The sequence below is a fragment of the Mus caroli genome, chromosome 12 (assembly GCF_900094665.2).
Source record: "Mus caroli chromosome 12, CAROLI_EIJ_v1.1, whole genome shotgun sequence".
Lineage (NCBI taxonomy): Eukaryota > Metazoa > Chordata > Mammalia > Rodentia > Muridae > Mus > Mus caroli.
The window spans coordinates 113,766,427-113,786,972 of NC_034581.1; the positions used below are offsets into that span (position 1 = coordinate 113,766,427).

At 40.1% G+C, this 20,546-nt stretch overlaps 1 protein-coding gene across 1 annotated transcript in view; it reads right to left on the reverse strand.

The window, feature by feature from the left end:
* The window catches only part of Abcb5 (ATP binding cassette subfamily B member 5), a 94,711-nt gene that overhangs the window by 46,779 nt on the left and 27,386 nt on the right, over positions 1–20,546 (reverse strand). The window contains exons 8-15 of the mRNA XM_021179221.1: positions 19,308–19,432; positions 19,046–19,223; positions 15,979–16,092; positions 15,333–15,443; positions 11,724–11,849; positions 10,085–10,288; positions 3,583–3,753; positions 1,885–2,046 (exon numbers count right to left, since the gene is read on the reverse strand). Of these exons, the coding sequence (XP_021034880.1) occupies positions 1,885–2,046; positions 3,583–3,753; positions 10,085–10,288; positions 11,724–11,849; positions 15,333–15,443; positions 15,979–16,092; positions 19,046–19,223; positions 19,308–19,432 (1,191 nt within the window). The remainder of the gene's footprint in view (positions 1–1,884; positions 2,047–3,582; positions 3,754–10,084; positions 10,289–11,723; positions 11,850–15,332; positions 15,444–15,978; positions 16,093–19,045; positions 19,224–19,307; positions 19,433–20,546) is intronic.

Genomic DNA, 20,546 nt, shown 5'->3' on the forward strand with positions numbered 1-20,546 from the left:
ATATATATATATATATATAAATATATATATTTAACAGCTTTAGCTTTGCCATTGTAATGGTCATGAATTTTCAGAATGACTAATTTTGACTCTACAGTCAGCAGTAGCAAATAAATGCATCCGGAATTTGAAAAAAGAATTATTTGCTCATGTGTGCTCATTGAGCGTTAAGAATACAATAAGAATACAATACAATCTGTGTGAATTGACACAGTTTTGGTTATCTGAGAACACTAATATACTTCAAAGAAGGTGTTAAAATATTTTACACAACTATAATACAAATGTATTATCTCTGATTTTCTTACAATGTGAAACCCTTTAACGTAAGGCCTAGCAATGGACTTTCAGTTTAATTATAATGAAAAACAAAAGATGTGCTATTCCAAAGAGAGTATAATAGTTCTTAAAAATGGTTCTTAAAAATCTCAAAAAGTGGCTGGGGGTGGAAGCAGAGCCAGCAGCGATGCATGCCTTCAATCCTAACACTTCGCAAGGGGCAGTTGGATCTCAGTTCGAGGCCAGCCTAGTTTTCAGAATGAGTTCCAGGACAGCCAGGGTTATACAGAGAAACCCTGAGAAAGAAAAAAAAAAGACTCAAAAAGTGAGAAATTTGGCCTCCAATATGTCCTTTTCTTACTAGTTATATTGGTTTGGAAATATTGAATTTTGTGACTTCATGAGCTGATTCCTCTAAGGTTGAGTCTCAACCTGTGAGTCCGATCCCTTTGTGGGTCCCATATCAGATATCCTGCATTTCAGATATTTACATTATAATTCATAACAGTAGTAAAATCTCAGTTATGAAGTAACATGAAATAGGTTTTTTTTGGGGGGGGGTTTACCACAACATGAACTGTATTAAAGGGTCACAGCATTAGAAAGATTGAGAACCAGTGCCCTAAGGAATAAAAAATCATGAAGATTCAATTGTCAAATAACATCTAGCTTTAATTTTAAAAGAAACACAGAATAGAGACAAATATAAAATGAAATCAAAATCAAGAAGTTAATCAAGTAGGTTGTACTTTCTTCCTTTTCTTTTTTTTTAGTGTGTACATGTGTTTTTATTTTTAATTTTTTTAAAAAGACTTATTTATTATTATATATACACTGTAGCTGTCTTCGGACCCACCAGAAGAGGGTGTCAGAGCTCATTATGGATGGTTGTGAGCCATCATGTGATTGCTGGGATTTGAACTCAGGACCTTTGGAAGAGCAGTCAGTGCTCTTACCAGCTGAGCCATCTCACCCACCCAGTGTCTTTATATGTAAGTGTGTATGTGTGAACATGTGGGTATACATGCTTGCATGCATGCCTTTGTGTCATGAGTATATGTGTGTGTGTGTGTGTGTGTGTGTGTGTGTATGTGTGTAGGACAGAGGTTAAAATTGAGTGTCTTCCCCCATTGCTTCCTCCATCTTACTTTTTGAGGTAGGGTCTTTCAATGAATCCGGGTTTATGAGTTTGGCTAGATTGGTAGGCCAATGAGCTGCAGAAATTTACCTGCGCACTATCTGCTGCACTTCACATTTTAGAACTCCCCCCCCCCCCCGCCGCCCCCCGCAATCCCTGGCTTTTCTGACAGGCTTCTAAGAACTGCTGATATCTCTTCCACACTGTCTCTCCCACCATTATTCTCCCAGCATTCATTGTTCTTCATGAAAGGCTAAGCTTTACCATTCAGTTGCACAACCAAGTGGGTGTTTTGTTTGTTTGTCTTTTTAATCTCTGCATTGCTGTCTTATCCCTCTGGCTTTCTTCTCAGCATTATCCCACACCTTGTAGTCTTTGAAGCCATTCTGTGGGGAATGTAACCCTGCCCTGCCTTGTTGCTTCTTACTTTACAAAGAAACATGCACACTTAACAACCCATAGTCTACCTGTGCCATGGCGAGGGAGTAGTACAGCCCCTGCTTTGTCATTAGTTCAGCATGGGTCCCTTTCTCCACCACCATGCCATCCTTCATTGTCACAATCAGGTCTGCCCCACGAATGGTGGAGAGCCTGTGTGCTACCACAATTGTTGTCCGGCCTTTGCTTGCCTACCAAACAAAAGATATGGAAAATAAACAGAAGAGTGTTAGAGATAACTTGTACAATAGTCAGGGCAACTTATTTTCACAATTATTTTACAAAGAATCTCACCCTGGGATATAGAAAATCAGATACTCAGCAGATTAGAAGGGCTAGTAGAAATTAGAATATAAAAAAAAGTAATTTGTTCCAAATGCTGTGTTTTTTTTTTAAATAAAAACCATAACCATAGTATCTTAGCTCTAGAAAGAAACCTAACGAGAGTTTTTGAGCTATCTAATCATAAGAGCAAAATATATCTAAGATTTAAACTCATTGTCATCTCTCAAATGAGCATGTTTTTTGACAAGTTATGTGCAGACTTAAGGTTAAATGTGTTTTAATCTGACTTACAACAATTATTAGCACATAGATGGGTACACATAAGGGCATTGATAGATACATTTCAAACTGAATTTATCCAGCTCACATGGGCATGCCATTACCAGTATTTAGAAGCCAACATTTGCCCTGTCTTGTGACAGTCACTGCTCACCCACCAAAGGGACCATTTTATTCCCAGTAACCTGTGTGTGTGTGTTTATATAAATGGAATCTGCAATCTATACACTTGATTGTCCATGTATTCATGGCTTTGAGTCTAACCATTTTGCTTCCTATACCTACAACGTATTTTACTGTATGGATATAATTTATCCATTCTATTGATAACTGGATTTGAGTTGTGTTTAGTTAGTTTGTTTTCTATAACATATACATTCTTTCATGTGTTTATTTAGTGAACAAATTTATAGATATCTATCATTTGTACACCTCAAAAGGAGCTACTATAGGGGGATGTCCCAGTATATAGAGGTCCAAGGTCAGGACAATCCAACAATGGTGCCTGATAGATGAGTGTTATTATATTTAAACTTCTATTTACATTTTCCTAATGAATAATGAAGATGAATAACTTTTTGACTGGTTAGTGAAAACGTGAAACTGTTTTGTGAATGGCCCAGATCTTTTGCCCATTTTCGTATGGGAGCCATCTTTTCTTTGCTAATTATCAGGAGCTGTTTACACATTAACACAATTTCACTTCAAATAGAGAAGCCTTGACTTCCAATTATCTTCCTCAAATAGCGCTGGCCACTGTCATGAAACATGAGACTTTAGAATGACCCTTGGGAGGCATTAAAGAAGAAAAATGGTTAGAGGAGAGAAAAATTCCATTAGTGTGAATGGACGAAGCAAAAGATGCCCACTGCTGTTTCTTTGATCAGGGTGTTGTTGCTATGTGCAGATAAGACCTGCTGGAATGGAGGGGTGTACAGATTGATGGCTTGCATATGTGAGGTGTGTGTGTGCATGTGCATGCATATGTATATGTCTGAATGCCAACTATAGACTTATTTCTCCAAGTAACATCCTGGAGCCACACCAGAGGAACCCTGGAAACTACTATCTGGTGTCCAAAGAATCCCAAATCTGTACTTTTTGTACTTAAAAACAATAGTGAACCAGGAATGTGGAACTCAGAAATGATTCTGCCCACTTACCTTCTCCAGCGCAGTTTGAACAAGTGACTCACTCTCTGTGTCCAGGGCAGATGTAGCCTCATCTAAGATCAGAATTTTGGGGTTTCGAACTAGCGCTCGAGCAATGGCGATTCTCTGTTTCTGGCCTCCACTCATTTGAGCTCCTTTTTCCCCTACTAGTGTGTTAAATTTCTAATGAGATATAGAGAGGAAAAAGCACACACATAGAAAGGTGGTAAATGATTAGAGGAGGAAATGGCAGGCACATTTGTGCTTTGATACCAGCTTCATGATTGCTTTATCATGGCCATTCGGTGTCTTTGATTTGATCATTATAAAAACAAACATCTCTGAGGGAAAGTTCTAACAAAGAGAACGAGCAAAGGTGACTTAGGACCAAACCAGATACCCAGAAAGAAGGATTATTAGAAAAATTCTTTATAGGAGTGAGTTTTCAAATCTCTTTTAGATGACCCCAGAATAGTTTTTAAAAAATCTGTGAAAGCATTTACTGTAGTAGTGTTTTTTTGGTAATTTGATATGTCCTTTGGGGACTCTGAAAAGTAGTAAGACAAAAGTGAATTCCACTTAGCTGGGTGTAGTGATGCCCATCTGTAAACCTAGTGAGGAGGAGACACTGGCAGGATGGCCAGGAGTCCAAAGCCATCCTCAACTGCACATTGAATTCAATGTCAACCTGGCCTACAGGTGACTCTGCCTCAAAAACAAAACCAAAAGACCAGGTGTGGTAGTGTACAGCTTTAATTCCACCATTCAGGAGGCAGAGGCAGATAGATTTCTGTGAGTTCAGGCCAATCTGGTCTATGTCTGGAGTTCAAGGACAGGCAGGGCTCTGTAGAGAGACTCTGTCTCAAAACAACAACCACAACCACAACAACAACAACAGAAACAACAACAAAAACCAAAACCAAAAACCAAAAACACACAAAACCCCAACAGACTGAACCAAACTTTCCACAATTTATTTTTTAAAAGCTTTATTTTTTTCCTAAAACATTTTTCAGTCTTGGGAACCATTTAAGGCCCTCTCTATTATTTTTATTTCTTGATGAACACATTGTTAACAAATTGAATATTTTTATATTACAGTGGGTAACTTCTCGTACCTGTGGTCTGTAGTAGTCACATTCTATTGGGTTATGGCACACCTAAGGATAGAAGTTCAAATATTCTTTCTAGACCTTCCATTTTTAGAGACTTATTTTTTACTCCTAGTTTTAAAAAGTTCACTTTTGGGACTGGAGTGATGGCTCAGTGGTTGTGAGCACCGGCTGCTTCTGTAGAGGATGAACATTTGGCTCCTAGAATCCATCGGTTGCTCACAATCATCTGTAACTGCAGTTCTTAAGAATCCGATGTCTTCTTCTGACCTCCACGGACCCACGTAGTGTGCAAACTTGCAGGCAAACACTCATACACATAAAACAAATTTTAAAAAGGATGAATTTTTTTAAAAAAATGTAGTCTTATTGTAGAATAATTATGCACAGGACATATTTTATGGATATAGCTCTGTTTTTTGTTTTTGTTTTTGTTTTGGCAAATAAATTAGCACTACAGTGACCTACGAAATCTTCTCGGGGTCCTTCTCAGTCCAACTCTGATCTTGCTTCAAAATAGTTATATTTGATTTTGACAGTGCAAATTTATCTACTATTTTTTAAAGACAACTTCTCATGCAGCCCAGGATAGCCTCAGATTTGCCATGCAGCCCAGAATGACCTTGGACTCTTCTTGTGTCATCCTGTCTTGACCTTCCAAGTGCTGGGATTACACGCATGGGACATCAAGTTTGCATTTATATGGTGCTGGGAATCGAACCCAGGGCTTCTTGCATGCTAGACAAACTCTCTGCTGAGTTGTATCCTCAGTTCATGTAGTGGTGTTGTGGGTTTTTGGTTTTTTTCATTTTTCCTTTGGTGATCTCATACACATATACAACATATTTAGATTCTGTCTACCCTCTAGGACCCTAATCCATCTAAATGACAACTCCTCCTTCACTTGTGGCTTCTGCTCCCAGCTTCAAGCTCTGCCGCTCTGTCCTTTACTGAGTCCAGTGTACTTGGGTGTAGGAGCATCTGCTGGAGCCAGTGGTCCCTACCACAGCCCACATCCCTGAAGTAGCCTGTCCTTCCCTTCTTCAATATCCTTTGCTAGGGGTGGTTTTGAAATATGCTCATGATCTGTTGAGTGGTGTGCTCATGTGGCTCCACAATGTCAATCTCCCTTGGGCTCTCAGGTGCAGCCTCATCAAACAAAAACACCCCCAAGCCCTACTGAGGCCAGTTAAATTTGAATTTCAGTAAATGGTTGACATATCTAAGCTTAAAAATTCATTGTTTCTCTGATATCTAAATTTAACCGGGAACCCTGTATTTCATTTGGTAATAACTTGTTAACTCATTACAGTACTTATTTCCAAGTTTTTGATTATTATGAATAAAGCTCCCATGAATATTCATGAAAAAGATAATTTGTGATTATATTTTCTTTTCTAGTGGTTGACGATACATAGAAATAGTGAGCTGTCCTGATCATATGTCTAACAGTCTGGCAGGCAGACTGCTTTATCAACTGCTGTTCTTTTCAGATGGGAGGAGTGGTCCATGTGCTTATATCAGCACCAAGTTACTTTAGCAAGTCTTTTTCACTTTGGCCATTCTAGTAAGTGTGAAATCACATCTGACTGCAGCTTTTTCAGCTTTTCTTGATGACTAGTAAAAATGTTCAGGTTTTACATGTATATTGCTCATTTAGTACATCTTTTGGCAAACTTGAGGTTCTATTTTTTTGAAGTCTTAGTTTTTCTTTGTTTCTGATTGTATCAGTTTTTAAATAGTCTGGATTTGTGCGCTGGTCAGGTAGAGACATTTGGAACTCTTTCTTGTATGGTGTATCTAACCTTTTAATTTTCTACAAGATGTTCTTTGAAAGAAGGTTTTAATTTAATTTAATTTAATCCAGTTTGTATTTTTTTTTATTTGTTGTTGTTATTGTTTCTTTCCTCTTCTTGAGGGAGGAGTTCAGGGCCTGTGCACCTCTTCAAACACTCCACAACAAGTTACATCCTCAGCCTTTAGTCTCAGTTTTTTTTTTTTTTTAATTATTTTTCAGAAATTTATATAATGTATCTTGACCATATTCCCACCCCTCTTTTGAGACATGGTCAGGCTCTTTTCAAACTTGACATTTTTCTGCCACTGCCTCCTTTGTCTCTTGAATACTGGGATGACAACTGCAATCACATACTTGGACGGTTTATACTTTTTTCTTTTTAAAGATAAATACTTTAAAAAAAATCTTTCTTTCTTCCTTTCTTTCTTCATTCCTTTCTTCCTTCCTTTCTTTCTTCCTTCCTCCCTCTCTCTCTCTCTTTCTTTCTTTTGATTGCCTCCTTCCTTCCTTCTTTACTTCCTTCCTTCCCCCCCTCCCCCCCTTTCATGAGTACACTGTAGCTGTCTTCAGACATACCAGAAGAGGGCATCAGATCCCACTTCAGATGGTTATGAGCCACCATGTGGTTGTAATTGAACTCAGGATCTCTGGAAGAGCAGCCAGTACTCAACTGTGTAGCTATCTCTCCAGTTCTTTACATATTTTTCTAAAAGATTTATTTAAAAAACAAACAAACAAACCTTAAGCAACTCTTTGCATGTGTCTAAATGCCTAGGGAAGCCAGAAGAAGGTTGTGGTCCCCTGGTACTAGAGTTATAATATGTGTGCTAGGAGCCAAACTTGAGTCTTTCTGGAAGAGCAGTGTAGTAGTCGGGGTTCTCTAGAGTCACAGAACTTATGGATAGTCTCTATATCGTAAAGGAATTTATTGATGACTTACAGTCCCAATTCCCATCAATGGTTCAGTAGCAGCTGTGAATGGAAGTCCAAGGATCTAGCAGTTACTCAGTCTCACACGGCAAGCAGGTAAAGGAGCAAGAGCAAGACTCCCGTCTTCCAATGTCCTTATATTGTCTCCAGCAGAAGGTGTAGCCCAGATTAAAGGCGTGTTCCACCACACCTTTAATCCCAGATGACCTTGAACTCAGACATTTAATCTTCTGGAATCCATAGCCAACTAAGACTCAAGATCTCCATACCAAGATCCAGATCATAAACTTCTATCTCCAAGCCTCCAGATAAGGTTGACTGGTGAGCCTTTCAATTCTGGATTGTAGTTTATTCCAAATATAGTCAAGTTGACAACCAGGAATAGCCACTACAAGCAGCAAATGCCATTAACTGCTGAATTATCTCAGTAGCCTCTGTGTTACCACTTTAGAGAGCAGCACATAGCTTCCTAAGAGTTCTTTGCTTACCTCAACATCATGATTGTCTTCTTTCTGCTAAGGTATTAAATCTATTAATTATTATTTTGAGACTGTTTTACCAACTAGTTCAGACTGGTTCCGTACTTTGTATGCAGTGTGGGCTAGCCTCCAAATGGTGATTCTCCTGCCTCAGCTCTCTAAGTGATCTTCTACACTTTTATTTTTGAAATACAAGCTAATATTTTGCTTTAAGATATATGTCAAGTTAATTTTATTTGTGGTGTAATGCAAAAAACCACAGCTCGTTGGACATCTTGTTCCAGTACCATTTGCTTAATTTTTTGGCTTTCATCTGATTAATTTTATTAGCCTTGCTAAAACTTAACTGATACATGGTCCTGTCTTGAGTGTTTGCCCTGCTGTTCTCCCTGTCCACAGACGTTCCTCTACTACTGTATTGGTTGTTGCCTGGAAGAAGATGTTGTGAGTGTGTGCTAACATTGCTGTTTTTAAAGCTGTTTCATCTATATTCACATTTTGATTTTATAAATACAAAAATATTTGGGAGTCTATCCATCACTTTCTACACATATACAGAGCAGTCATGGAATTCTCTAATTGGCAAAGAACCACATTTATAGGTTAAATTGGGAAGAATATACAACCTTAAAAACAACTGACTCTTTAATAAATAAAACACAATGTATTTAGGACTTCTTTTATTGTTTTGCCTCATCTTTTATTAAATGTATTCTGAAGAAAATTTATTTTGAAGACTTGTGAGAGCTTTAAATTTTTTTTTATAACTTTCACCACTATTCAAAAATTTAGTTGATTTGTAAGAATACTTGGGCTCATTATTTGCTTTTTCTTTGAATTTGTTTGGTAGTTTGTGTCTTTGAAGGGGTTGACCGTCCCTCTTCCAAGCTATTAAATCCATAGGCACAAGGGGTTCATAGTTTCCCTTAAGGCCAACTTTTCAGTGACTGTGAGGTCAAGAATGGCTTTTGCTGCTGATTCTCTGTCTTTCTGTCTCTGTCCTCCTCCCTCCCTTCATTCTTCTACTCCCTTCTCTTTCTCCTTTTCTTACTCCCTCTTTTTCTCCCCTTTCTCATGTTCTTCCCCCCCACCCCCGTCCGCCTCCGGCCACCCCCCAGTGACTATGCCTGTGAACATTGGCATTCATCACACTAACCTTTAGTTTCTCCTTTTATTCTTTGGATTACAGCATTGTGACTTACTATTAAATTTACCGCAAAGGACATGTTTATATATGTTCTTTTAGTAAAGTAAATACCAACTTGCAGAGTCAGGTTGAAATGCTCTTGAATTCTAAGTGAGAGGTGGGAGAGCACTGTGCATTTGAGGAAATTCACTGAAAGGAATAAAAGACCAACAAAGGGCAATGTGCTGCTTCTCAACCAAGGAAAGGAACCTTCAAGCCCCGAGTGATCTTGCTGGCCTGCATGCTATGTTAATCACTATGTTAAATCATGGCATAATAAACATTATTAAAAAAAAGAGTTTTTTTTTTTGTTACAATGTACACAGTGTGGTTTTTAAGTGTGTCCTTCAAAATTAATGCTTTTATTATTGTGACCCTCTGGAGTGATGGATTGCAGATGTAATTTAATTTCAAGTGTAAGTTTTTTTTATATCTTATTGGGTACAACCACAATTATCAGGTGGCTCTAATGAACTTAAACTTCAGGAAAGATAGGTAAATGGTTTAAAAACTATCACACTATGTTCATTACTGCTTTTCTTGCTTCCAAGAATTTCAAATTTATCACATCTCTTTACAGTTCTACATTTTTAATACAGTGTTCGTTCCTTGAACTTTTAGAAGAACCTCATCTTAGCACAACAGTCCTGACAGCGTGTGAGTATGCCATTTCTACTCCTAACCACTAGATGGAGGTACAAACCAACGTTTGTTCTCAGCTTGCGCTCCTGATTTTCTCAAATTTCTTTGTCCTGCTTTAACATAGATATTATTTTTTTCTTTTTCGGGTACAGTGACATGCAGAAAAATTAAACTTACCTCTCGCGATTGGCTTTTTACTGACGTCTTCCTTCTTTTGGACTTTAGCACGTTTCTCGGTCTGCAGATGCTGCATCTAAAATACTCTCCATATGAACCCACAGTGTAATGTGAATTGGCCTACCCTAGGCTTTGCGGAGCCCACAGGTACTCTGGGTGGATTTTGAGAACCCAGGCAGCAAAATCTCACCTTAGGAAAGGCCATTATGAAGTCGTAGGCGTTTGCCTCCCTCGCTGCCTGTTCCATTTCCTCTTCACTTACGCCTTCGCGCCCAAACTTAATATTGTTACCGATGGTGGTCCCAAACAGAACTGGCTCTTGTCTGACCACTCCAATTTGCTCTCGGTAATGCCGCACGTTTTGGGCTCGGATGTCATTCTCATCTACGGTGATCTGCCATACCAAAGAACCAAGCAGGCTATGATGCTGCCCAAGGTGTTGGCTTTCAACTGTCTTCTTAATCCAAAGAATAAACTGAGAAGTAGTATCTCAGCCAAGACTCGCTATATTTTAGTAAACATATTTATGGTATGGATAACACCAATAGGTTTTTTTTCTGGTAGATTGGAACTAACAAATCTTCAAGAAATTTTAATTAACTTAAAATCCAATGAAACCACAAACTAATATTAATAAGGTTGTTAATAAGACACACATACACAAACACTGTAGGTGCTACAAATGTTATATAGACAGATGCCATGAGCTTTGTTTTAAGACTGATGGTGTCTATAAGGTTCTAGCCTTTTTTATTTCTCAATATTTTATTCAATCCCAAAAGGTAAAAGTTCCTTCTCTGTCTTCTTAGGTAGCTCAACATATTCCAGAGACAGAGTTGGATGTGGCCATCAGAGACTCCATTCCTCACAGCCCTGGCATTTGTGTGAGAATCAACACTTCTTTACACTGACTGATTCGGTAATTTATTTAGTCAATATTAGCATACAAAGTTCTGAACAAGTTTTCTTTTAAAGACAATGTAGTGTTAACTAGAAACATTAAGAATTAGTATTTTTTTCTTTTTGTGTACATGTGTACATGTTAATGTGTGTGCATGCTGTGTGTATAGAAAACAGTGTTTGGGTATGTACACACATGTGCATAGGAACCAGTGTTTAGGTATATGCATATGTGTGTGCATAGGGACCTGTACTTGGGATGTTCACATGTGTGCATAGGAATCAGTGTTTGGGTATGTGCACATATGTGCATAGGGACCACTGTTTGGTTATGTGCACATGTGTGTGCATAGGGACCAGTGTTTGGAATGTGCACACATATGTGCATAGGGACCAGTGTTTGGTTATGTGCACATGTGTGTGCATAGGGACCTGTGTTTGGTTATGTGCACATGTGTGTGCATAGGGGCCAGTGTTTGGGATGTTCATATGTGTGCATAGGGACCAGTGTTTGGGTATGTGCACATGTGTGTGCATAGGGACCAGTGTTTGGGATGGTCATATGTGTGCATAGGGACCAGTGGTTGGGTCTCTTCCTGGATCAATTTCCTCCTTAATTTTTGAGATAGGATCTCTTAGGGAACCTGGAGCGCACCCATTCATCCACCCTTGCTGGCCAGCCAGCCAGAGATCCAGTTCTCTGGCACTGGAATTGCAGATGTGCAAGTCACAAGTTTTATGTAGGTGCTAGGGATACAGCACCTCTCGATGTCACAGCAAGCTCTGAAACACTGAGCCATCTCCCCAACCCCTCCTGCATGCTTTTTTCCCCACAGTCTTCACTTACACAGCCATCCTCTGGGTCATACAGCCTCTACAGAAGCTGCACAGCCCCTCCTACATGGTTTTTCCCCACAGTCTGCACTTACACAGCCATCCTCTGGATCATACAGCCTCTGCAGAAGCTGCACTGTTGTACTCTTGCCACTGCCACTGGGACCAACCAAAGCTACTGTCTCTCCAGCCTTAATCTTCAGATTGAGACCTTTCAGAACCTGTTAGATGCACAGGAATGACATAGTTAGGAATGACAGACAGTTATAGACATACATTGAGAAAATTAATCTGTAATTATAAACAGAAAAATTCTTAGGTGGCACATGAAAACAATTTAGATCTTATATTTATTTGTATAATACCTCATTTATACCTATAGTAATACACAGTTTGGGAGTATAGTATTTAAAAATTCCTTTATACATAGAAGAGATCTAATTTAGGAGTTATCTAGCTACAGAAAACTCTTCCCATATTTTCATTAGCATATTTTAATTGTACAAAATAATAATGGGTTTCATTATGACATTACCATACGTATGGTATGTATATCTTGATCACATTCATCCTTCATTGCTTTCTCTTTCCCTCTTTCCTCTCTCTTCCTTCTCCCTTCCTCATTCCATGTGCACACTGTATGTGCACATGATGTGTGTTTGCATGTGTGCAGGTATACATGTATGTGTGTGTACATACACATAGAGGCTCTATGTTCACAACAGGAGTTTTCCTCAATTGCTTTCCACCTTATATATTGAGGCAAGGTTTCTCTCTGAGCCTAGGTTTCAGTGAGTCTGGGTTGGTTAGCATTTTGGGGGGATTCTATCTCTGCCTCCCATATTATGAGTGGGCTGCTATACCCACCAGGTTTTAAGTGAGTGCTGGAGATCTGGACCCTCGGCCTCATGTTTGAGTAGTGGGTACCTTACCTGCTCACTATGAAGTAAACCATCTACCAAGCCTGCAAACTTCACATTTTTAACTGAAATACCTTACACGAATCTTACAACAACCAAATTAATGTTTTTTTTTTTTTTTTAATTTGTAACAAGTGGAATCTTGACAAATAATTGAGTTACTTAGGAAAGTTCCCCTTTAGAATAGGCCTAATATTTTTACAAGGTACATTCCAAATAGTGAGTTGGAAGTGGAAAACCAAGTCTTGAAAGCTAAGCTGTTCTTGATTTTCACCTGTGCAAAGTGGCATGCCCCCTTCCCTCCCAAACAGATACACAAATTAGTTAAAGGCAATTGTTTACCCAGATATGCTAGCCAGGAGTTTGCTTGGGGTACTAGTAAAAACCCAGCTTCAAAATAAAGAAACAAATAAGAATTGTTTAGAACCCAGAGAGCATGGACCTGGGCATTATTGGCATAACTGGTACTCAGGATCCCAGAACCCAGCTTAAATGTATATTCAAAATGCAGTCTAAAATGCTGTGTTGGGAGAAAAGGCAAAAACCCAGACAACGATGGTGACAAACAAGTCATAAAGCAAAAGACTCTGAGGAGAGAATTTCAGTTAAAAAACGTTGTCAGCTCTTGTGAGACTATGCCGGGGCCTAGCAAACACAGAAGTGGATGCTCACAGTCAGCTATTGGATGGATCACAGGGCCCCCAATAGAGGAGCTAGAGAAAGTATCCAAGGAGCTAAAGGGATCTGCAACCCTATAGGTGGAACAACAATATGAACTACCCAGTACTCCCCAGAGCTCATGTCTCTAACTGCATATGTATCAGAAGATGGCCTAGTTGGCCATCAGTGGAAAGAGAGGCCCATTGGGCTTGCAAATTTTATATGCCTCAGTACAGGGGAATGCCAGGGCCAAGAAGTGGGAGTGGGTGGGTGGGGGAGTCGGTGGGGGAGTGTGTGGGGGACTTTTGGGATAGCATTGGAAATGTAAATGAAGAAAATACCTAATTAAAACAAAACAAAACAAAACAAAACCAACTAACCAACCAAACAAAAAAAAACGTCGGTCAGAGAAAAACAGAGAAAGGAATGGGCGCATTATTTTTAATGCAAATTCTATACGGCACATTAGAAGTTGATAGCATTAGCAATCTCATTTCATAAAATTTTGTTCCCACTTCTTTTATCCTAATTACATATTTTGTTAGTAGCTGCCTTTTGTAATCATTAACAATTCTTCTTTTGAGGGTGGGTAGCAGAGGAAGCAAATGCATTAATTAAATATAAGGAAAATTTAATAGGAGCAGCAGACATATTTTCCCAAGAATTATTTGTTTTTAAAAGATTAGTGTGTTGACTGCACTCCAAGAGGGCATGGGCTGGGCATTAGCTAGACTGAGTCTCCTTAGAACTATTAAAGGCCGAGTGATTCGAATGGGACAGACTGTGTTTTGATAAATGTGTGTCTGTGCACGGGCACAGGTATGTACGTGTGCCTGTGTGTGTGAATGAGAGTGTGGAAAGTGAGAGGAAGGGTATCTAAGATACAATTGCACATGCAGTAGAAGTCCCAAAGGTGGGAGAGGGAAGGCTTAACAGGTTTGGAAACTCCCAGATTCAAATAAATTAAATACAGCTGGATAATATCCCGGAGTCACCAGTAGGTGGCAGTATTAATTCAAGACATTTTAGTGTGCTCAGAAAAGGAGCATGGAGGAAACATAGGCAGTTAAAAATGCCTATCGGTCAAGTACAGGAGAGAGGAAGGAAAATATAAATCACGGTTGCAGATAACCCATGTTGGGATAACCCATGTCCACACGTGTTATAAGGTATGTTCTTGTATTCTCAATTGTTAGTTGCTGGGTTGGCCACACTCTCAGGCTAGCAGGATATGTAAATATTTGTTGCTTTCTCACCCGACCCAGGAGAAAAAGCAAGCTGTGAAGGGGAAGGTCACACATACTATTTCCCCTGCCTCCCTCTCCCAGGCCAACTGGAGGAAAAGGAGGGGGCTTTTAGCATAATAAAGAGCTTGCGGTTGGATCTGGGGCAGAAGGGCTGGCAGGGATTAGCAGGAGGACTGGTTGGAGAGAAAGAAAGGTAGCAAGGCCCTGAGGTAGAGCTGAGAAAGAGTCAAATGACTGGAGATGTCAGCTTAAATTATGGGCTAGCTGTGAGACTGCCCAGCAAACAGGCTAACAGCCTTATGCTATACAGATGTCTCCGCATCTTTATTATTAAATCACACGCCCCGCAATATCCAGATATATTTGTTCACTGCTTGTCAGATATTGGTCTACTTGCTTCTTTAAGGAAGTAGACAAAATCTGGGTCAAAATCATCCGAAAGAAGGGACTGGGCAAGTACTTGGCAGGCAAGTCTGAGGATTGCAGTTCAACTCCAGAGCACTCATACGGATTCTGGAAGGGGTGGAGGCAGCCGTCTGTAATCCCAGTGTGAGAAACAGCAACTGGAGAACCCTTAGCAAACTGGCTAGCAAACTGGCTAGCAAACTAACCGAACTGTAGAGCTTCCAGTTCAAGTGAGAGACACTTCCTTAATATGTAAGGTGGAGACTGATCACAGAGGACACCAACTGTTGATCTCTGGCCTCCACAGGTACATGCACACATGTATATGCACACTCCCACAGGTTAACAAGCATAAAGTCACATATCACACATACATAAATAAAAGAATCTTTAAAAAAAAGTTCCCACAACAGAAGATTCTGTCCTGAAGACAATGTCAGAAAATGGAAGAATGAAACTGAATTTAACATACCTTGGCAGAAGGTCTTGATGGATAGCTGAAACAAACATTTTTAAATTCTATGTTTCCTTCTATACATTCAGGTACAAATCCAGCTGTTGAAAAGTTATCTATATTGGGTTTCTTGGAAAAACAAAAGAGATTGTTATACATCTTTAAAGGGTTAAGCTTCTATCCCAGAATAGATTAGAGATGGACCCTAAAGTTCTTTTAAAAATCTCCTTCCTGTTTTAGAAGTACATGAAATTAGACATGAAGTTTTATCTTTGTTTCTTTCTCTTTCTTCCTTTCTTTTTTTCTTTCTTTGTTTATTTTGTTTTATTGCTTTTTGTTTTCTTCGAGACATGGTTTTTCTGTGTAGCCCTGGCTGGAACTTGTTCTGAAGACCAGGCTAGCCTCAAACTCACAGAAATCCACTTGCTTCTGCCTCTTGAGTTCTGGGATTAAAGGTGTATGCCACTACCACCAGGCAGACAATAAGTTTTCAATAAAAAAATCATTCCCCCACAAAAGTTAACCACAATCTTTCATTCTATAACCAAATGACCAATGTGTAGGTTTTACCCACCCTGTGGTTTTAGTGAGTTGAATGTTCCTGTCTTTCAGGCTCCTTCTTAGAGTAAGGACAGCTATCTTTCAATGCAGTGAGAACTCCTACCTTATCAATAACCTGGAAAATATTAAAGGCGGCTCCTCTGGCTACAGTGAAGGTTTCCAGGTGAGGGGCTACAGATCCAATGCAGTAACTACTATGGATCACACTGAAGAAAACCTACAGGGACAAAGTAAACAATAGTCACCTTGTAGTGATGCCAGAAAGACAATGGGATTGGGAGGCGTGTTTGGCCTGTGCTCATAAACTATGAGAGGACTTACATAAGAATATGGAAGACAACCACTCTGGAAGTCAGTCTGGTGGTTTCTCAGAAAATTGGATATAGTACTACCGGAAGATCCAGCAATACCACTCCTGGGCATATACCCAGAAGATGTTCCAACTGGTAATAAGAACACATGCTCTACTATGTTCATAGCAGCCCTATTTATAATAGCCAGAACCTGGAAAGAACCCAGATGTCCCTCAACAGAGGAATGGATACAGAAAATGTGGTACATTTACACAATGGAGTACTACTCAGCTATTAAAAAGAATGAATTTATGAAATTCTTGGGCAAATGGATGTATCTGGAGGATATCATCCTTAGTGAGGTAACCCAATCACAAAAGAAGTCATTAGATATGTACTCACTGATAAGTGGATATTAGCCCAGAAACATAGAGTACCGAAGATACAATTCGCAAAACACAAGAAAATCAAGAAGAGGGAAGACCAACGTATGGATACTTCATTCCTCCTTAGAATAGGGAACAAAATACCCATGAAAGGAGTTACAGAGACAAAGTTTGGAGCTAAGACGAAAGGATGGACTATCCAGAGACTACCCCACCCAGGGATCCATCCCATAATCAGCCACCAAACCCAGACACTATTGCATATGCCAGCAAGATTTTGCAGAAGGGCCCCTGATATAGCTGTCTCGTATGAGGCTATCCCAGTGCCTGGCAAATATAGAAGTGGATGCTCACAGTCATCTATAGGATGAAACACAGGGCCCCCAATGGAGGAGCTAGAGAAAGCACCCAAGGAGCTAAAGGGGTCTGCAACCCTATAGGTGGAACCACAATATGAACTAACCAGTATCCCCAGAGCTCGTGTCTCTAGCTGCATATGTAGCAGAAGATGGCCTAGTCAGCCATCATTGGGAAGAGAGGCCCCTTGATCCTGCAAACTTTATATGCCCCAGTACAGGGGAATGCCAGGGCCAGGAAGTGGGAGTGAGTGGGTAGGGGAGCAGGGCTGGGGGAGGGTATAGGGGACTTTTGGGATAGCATTTGAAATGTAAATAAAGAAAATATCCAATAAAAAAAAGAATCAAAAAAAAAAAAAAAAAAAAACAAAAACAAAAAAACCCCAAAACAACAACAACATGGAAGACAAGATGAAGACTGTAAGGAAAACACAGGCTGCCCCAGTAGTCTTCGCCTATTCTCAGGATGACACTCCACTTAGTGAGTTTGTGTCTCTCCAGCCGCAGCAACATTTGAGCTGCCTGAACCATGCTGGCCCACAGGAATCTGCCCACAAGCTGAGTGTGCTCCTATGGGCCCTTCCCCTCTACTATGGGAGATTTAGCAGGAGAGTGATTGAAGTGATAGTTCAGAGACATTGTATTGCTTCCATCCTGTTTTTAAAGCTGCTCTGTTACCCACTGTCCTTATTTAGGCAAATGCCTCTGCAGGAAAAGGTCAAATAAGGAATGAATTCTACAATGTCATGCACTCTTCTCTGTCCTTCAAGATGTGGGAACTAAAGAGTAAAAATGTCAGGTCCTAGTTCTTCATATGAGATGAATGAACAGCTTAGAGCCTTAACTGTGAAAGTCTCAAATTAAAAAGATCATTTTAACTGAAAGAAGAGACATCTATCTAAGATGGAAAGACCAAACAAAAATGGAAGCAGTAGAGAAGGTCCCTTTGCTTACCACAACAGATCTCTTTAAGCCTGAGCTGATGTGTCTGATGTAGAGACTTGAGATTAGTGGAATGATTTTCAATTTCATACATAACTGTAGCAGTTTAAAAGACTCTGGATTACAAGATTGGAAAGGGATGTATAAAGCTTTCTTTATCTTTCTGTCTTTCTTTCTTTTGATTTCTTTCCTCCTCCTCCTCCTCCTCCTCCTCCTCTTCCTCCTCCTCCTCTTCCTCCTTCTCTTCTCCCTCCTCTCCCTCCTCTCCCTCCTTAATCCTCTATTAGGAGGATCAAGAAAACTGTATCTATTAGTGGGGAATTCAATTATGATTATTCTAAAAGCATAATGCTTGCCACAATGAGGACACAAAACATGTTAGATGAATAAACCTTTTCACACACACACACACACACACACATATTAGAATTTAAAAGTACATGCAAATCGTGAGAAGGTAATCATCCTTATTCAAAGTAAGTTTTGGAGCAGAGACTGAAGGAAAGGCCATCCAGAGACTGTCCTGACATCGCCCCCCACCCCCACCTAGGGATCCATCCCATATACAGTCACCAAATCCAGACACTACTGTGGATGCTAACAAGTGCTTACTGACAGAAGCCTGATAGAGCTGTCTCCTGAGAGGCTCTGCCAGTGCCTGACAAATATAGAGGTGGATGCTCTCAGCCAACCATTGGACTGAGCACAGGGTCCCCAATGGAAGAGCTAGAGAAAGGACCCAAGGAGCTGAAGGGGTTTACAGCCCTATAGGAGGAACAACAATATAAACCAACCATTACCCCCGAGCTCCCAGGGACTAAACCACCAACCAAAGAGTACACATGGAGGGACCCATGGCTCCAGCTGCATATGTAGCAGAGGATGGCCTTGTTGGACATCAGTGGGAGGAGAGGCCCTTGATCCTGTAAAGGCTAGATGCCCCAGTGTAGGGGAATGCTAGGACAGGGAAGCAGGAGTGGGTGGGTAGGTGAACAGGGTAGGGGGAGGGATGGGATGGGGGTTTTCGGAGGTGAAACCAGGAAAGGGGATAACATTTGAAATGTAAATAAAGAAAATATCTAGAAAAACAAAACAAAACAAAACAAAGCAAACAAACAAAAAACCCCCAAACTAAACTCTAAGTAAGGAAAGATGATCTAAGCCTGCCGTCTTTGTTTCCAAATAAGACTTACAGCAAGAATAGTCCCGATGGTGTAACCAGGCTCTCCACCAAAAATCAAGGAGGTTCCATACCAAAAAGCCAGTCCATAGGCTCCATTCATAAAGAAGTAGACTGCTCCAAGAGACAGCTTTGAAGCCATAGCCCTCCTTATGCCAGCGTCCTTTGCTTCCTTTAAGTGCTGTGTATACCTTACAAAGCAAAACACCAAGTAATAGAGGTCTTCGGAGAAAACAGAACCAAGCGTCTTTTTTATCATAATTAAAGGGACAGACCTTTGAATTTCTTTCTCTTGGGCTCCAAAGGCTGTGACTGTTTGAATTGATGACAAGGCTTCTTCAGCCACAGCCCCAGCTTTGGAATAGGCATCCAGCTCCTTGCTGGTCAATGAGATAATCATCTGTAATAAGCACAGCCACTGTTAGGCAAAGAATGAATTTGCTATGATTTGAAATTTTCCTCAGAGGATGGCTCAGCTGGTATAAATTTTGGGGAGTCTATGGGACACAAGCTATCACAGGTGGGTTATAGTCCACCTCTGGCTTTACTCTCTTTCTCTACTTCCTGGTGTTTGGAGGTGGGAAGTCCAGTCACACCCTTCATCCACCACTGGCTCACTCTACCTTTCCCATCCAGGTGGATTAAAACTAATTATGAACCCCAAATTGCCAAAAGCCATCAGCTTGTGATACCCAGAACAGTAAGAGAGAGTTAAAAGCTAGGGGCCATCAGCCTTTGGCCTTCATCTGACACTGTGTCCTACCTCACACCCCAATACCTGACCCTCTTAGGGCAGGACCAAAATAATACTTTAGTCTCTCTTGCTATTTGTGTTACAGCAACACAAAACTGACTCTGATGGTTACCTTTAATTGTCAGCTCGACAGATCTAGAATTCGATCAGCCTGGTCTGTGAAAATGTTTGTTGAGCATTGTCTTGATTATATTAATTGAGGAGGGGAGACCTACCCATTACGGATGGACTGATTCCCTTGGCAGGTGATCCTGAGTTGTATAGGCTAGAAGAGAGCTGAATACATGTATGCACCCATTTATTCTCTCTCTGCCCTTGACTTCTCTGCTGTGATGGACTTTATCCTGAAACTATGAGCTAAAACAAACCCTTCCTTACCCAAGTTGCCCTTGTCAGAATAGATTTTCACAGCAGCAGGAAAGGAAGCTAGGACATTAACCAATAGAGAACCAGAGGGAGTGAGACTTTATAGAGTACTTTACTGTCACATAATTTAAAACCCGAATAGCTTCTCATTACCCAGCATCTAAATTCTTACCTGAATTTTTCTCCTACCAGTGAAGCTTCACTGAATCCTCTGTGTTTTAAAAGCAACTTTTAGATGTGGGGAGTTTTACTGATACAATGACTTAGCAAAGAACATTAGAAACATTATTTGTCTCATGGACATTGAAATTAGTGAGCCTGACTTGAATTGATTTGTTATTATGCACAAAAGGAAGGATTCAGGGGGGTTAGGTCACAGGACTATAGCAGGAAG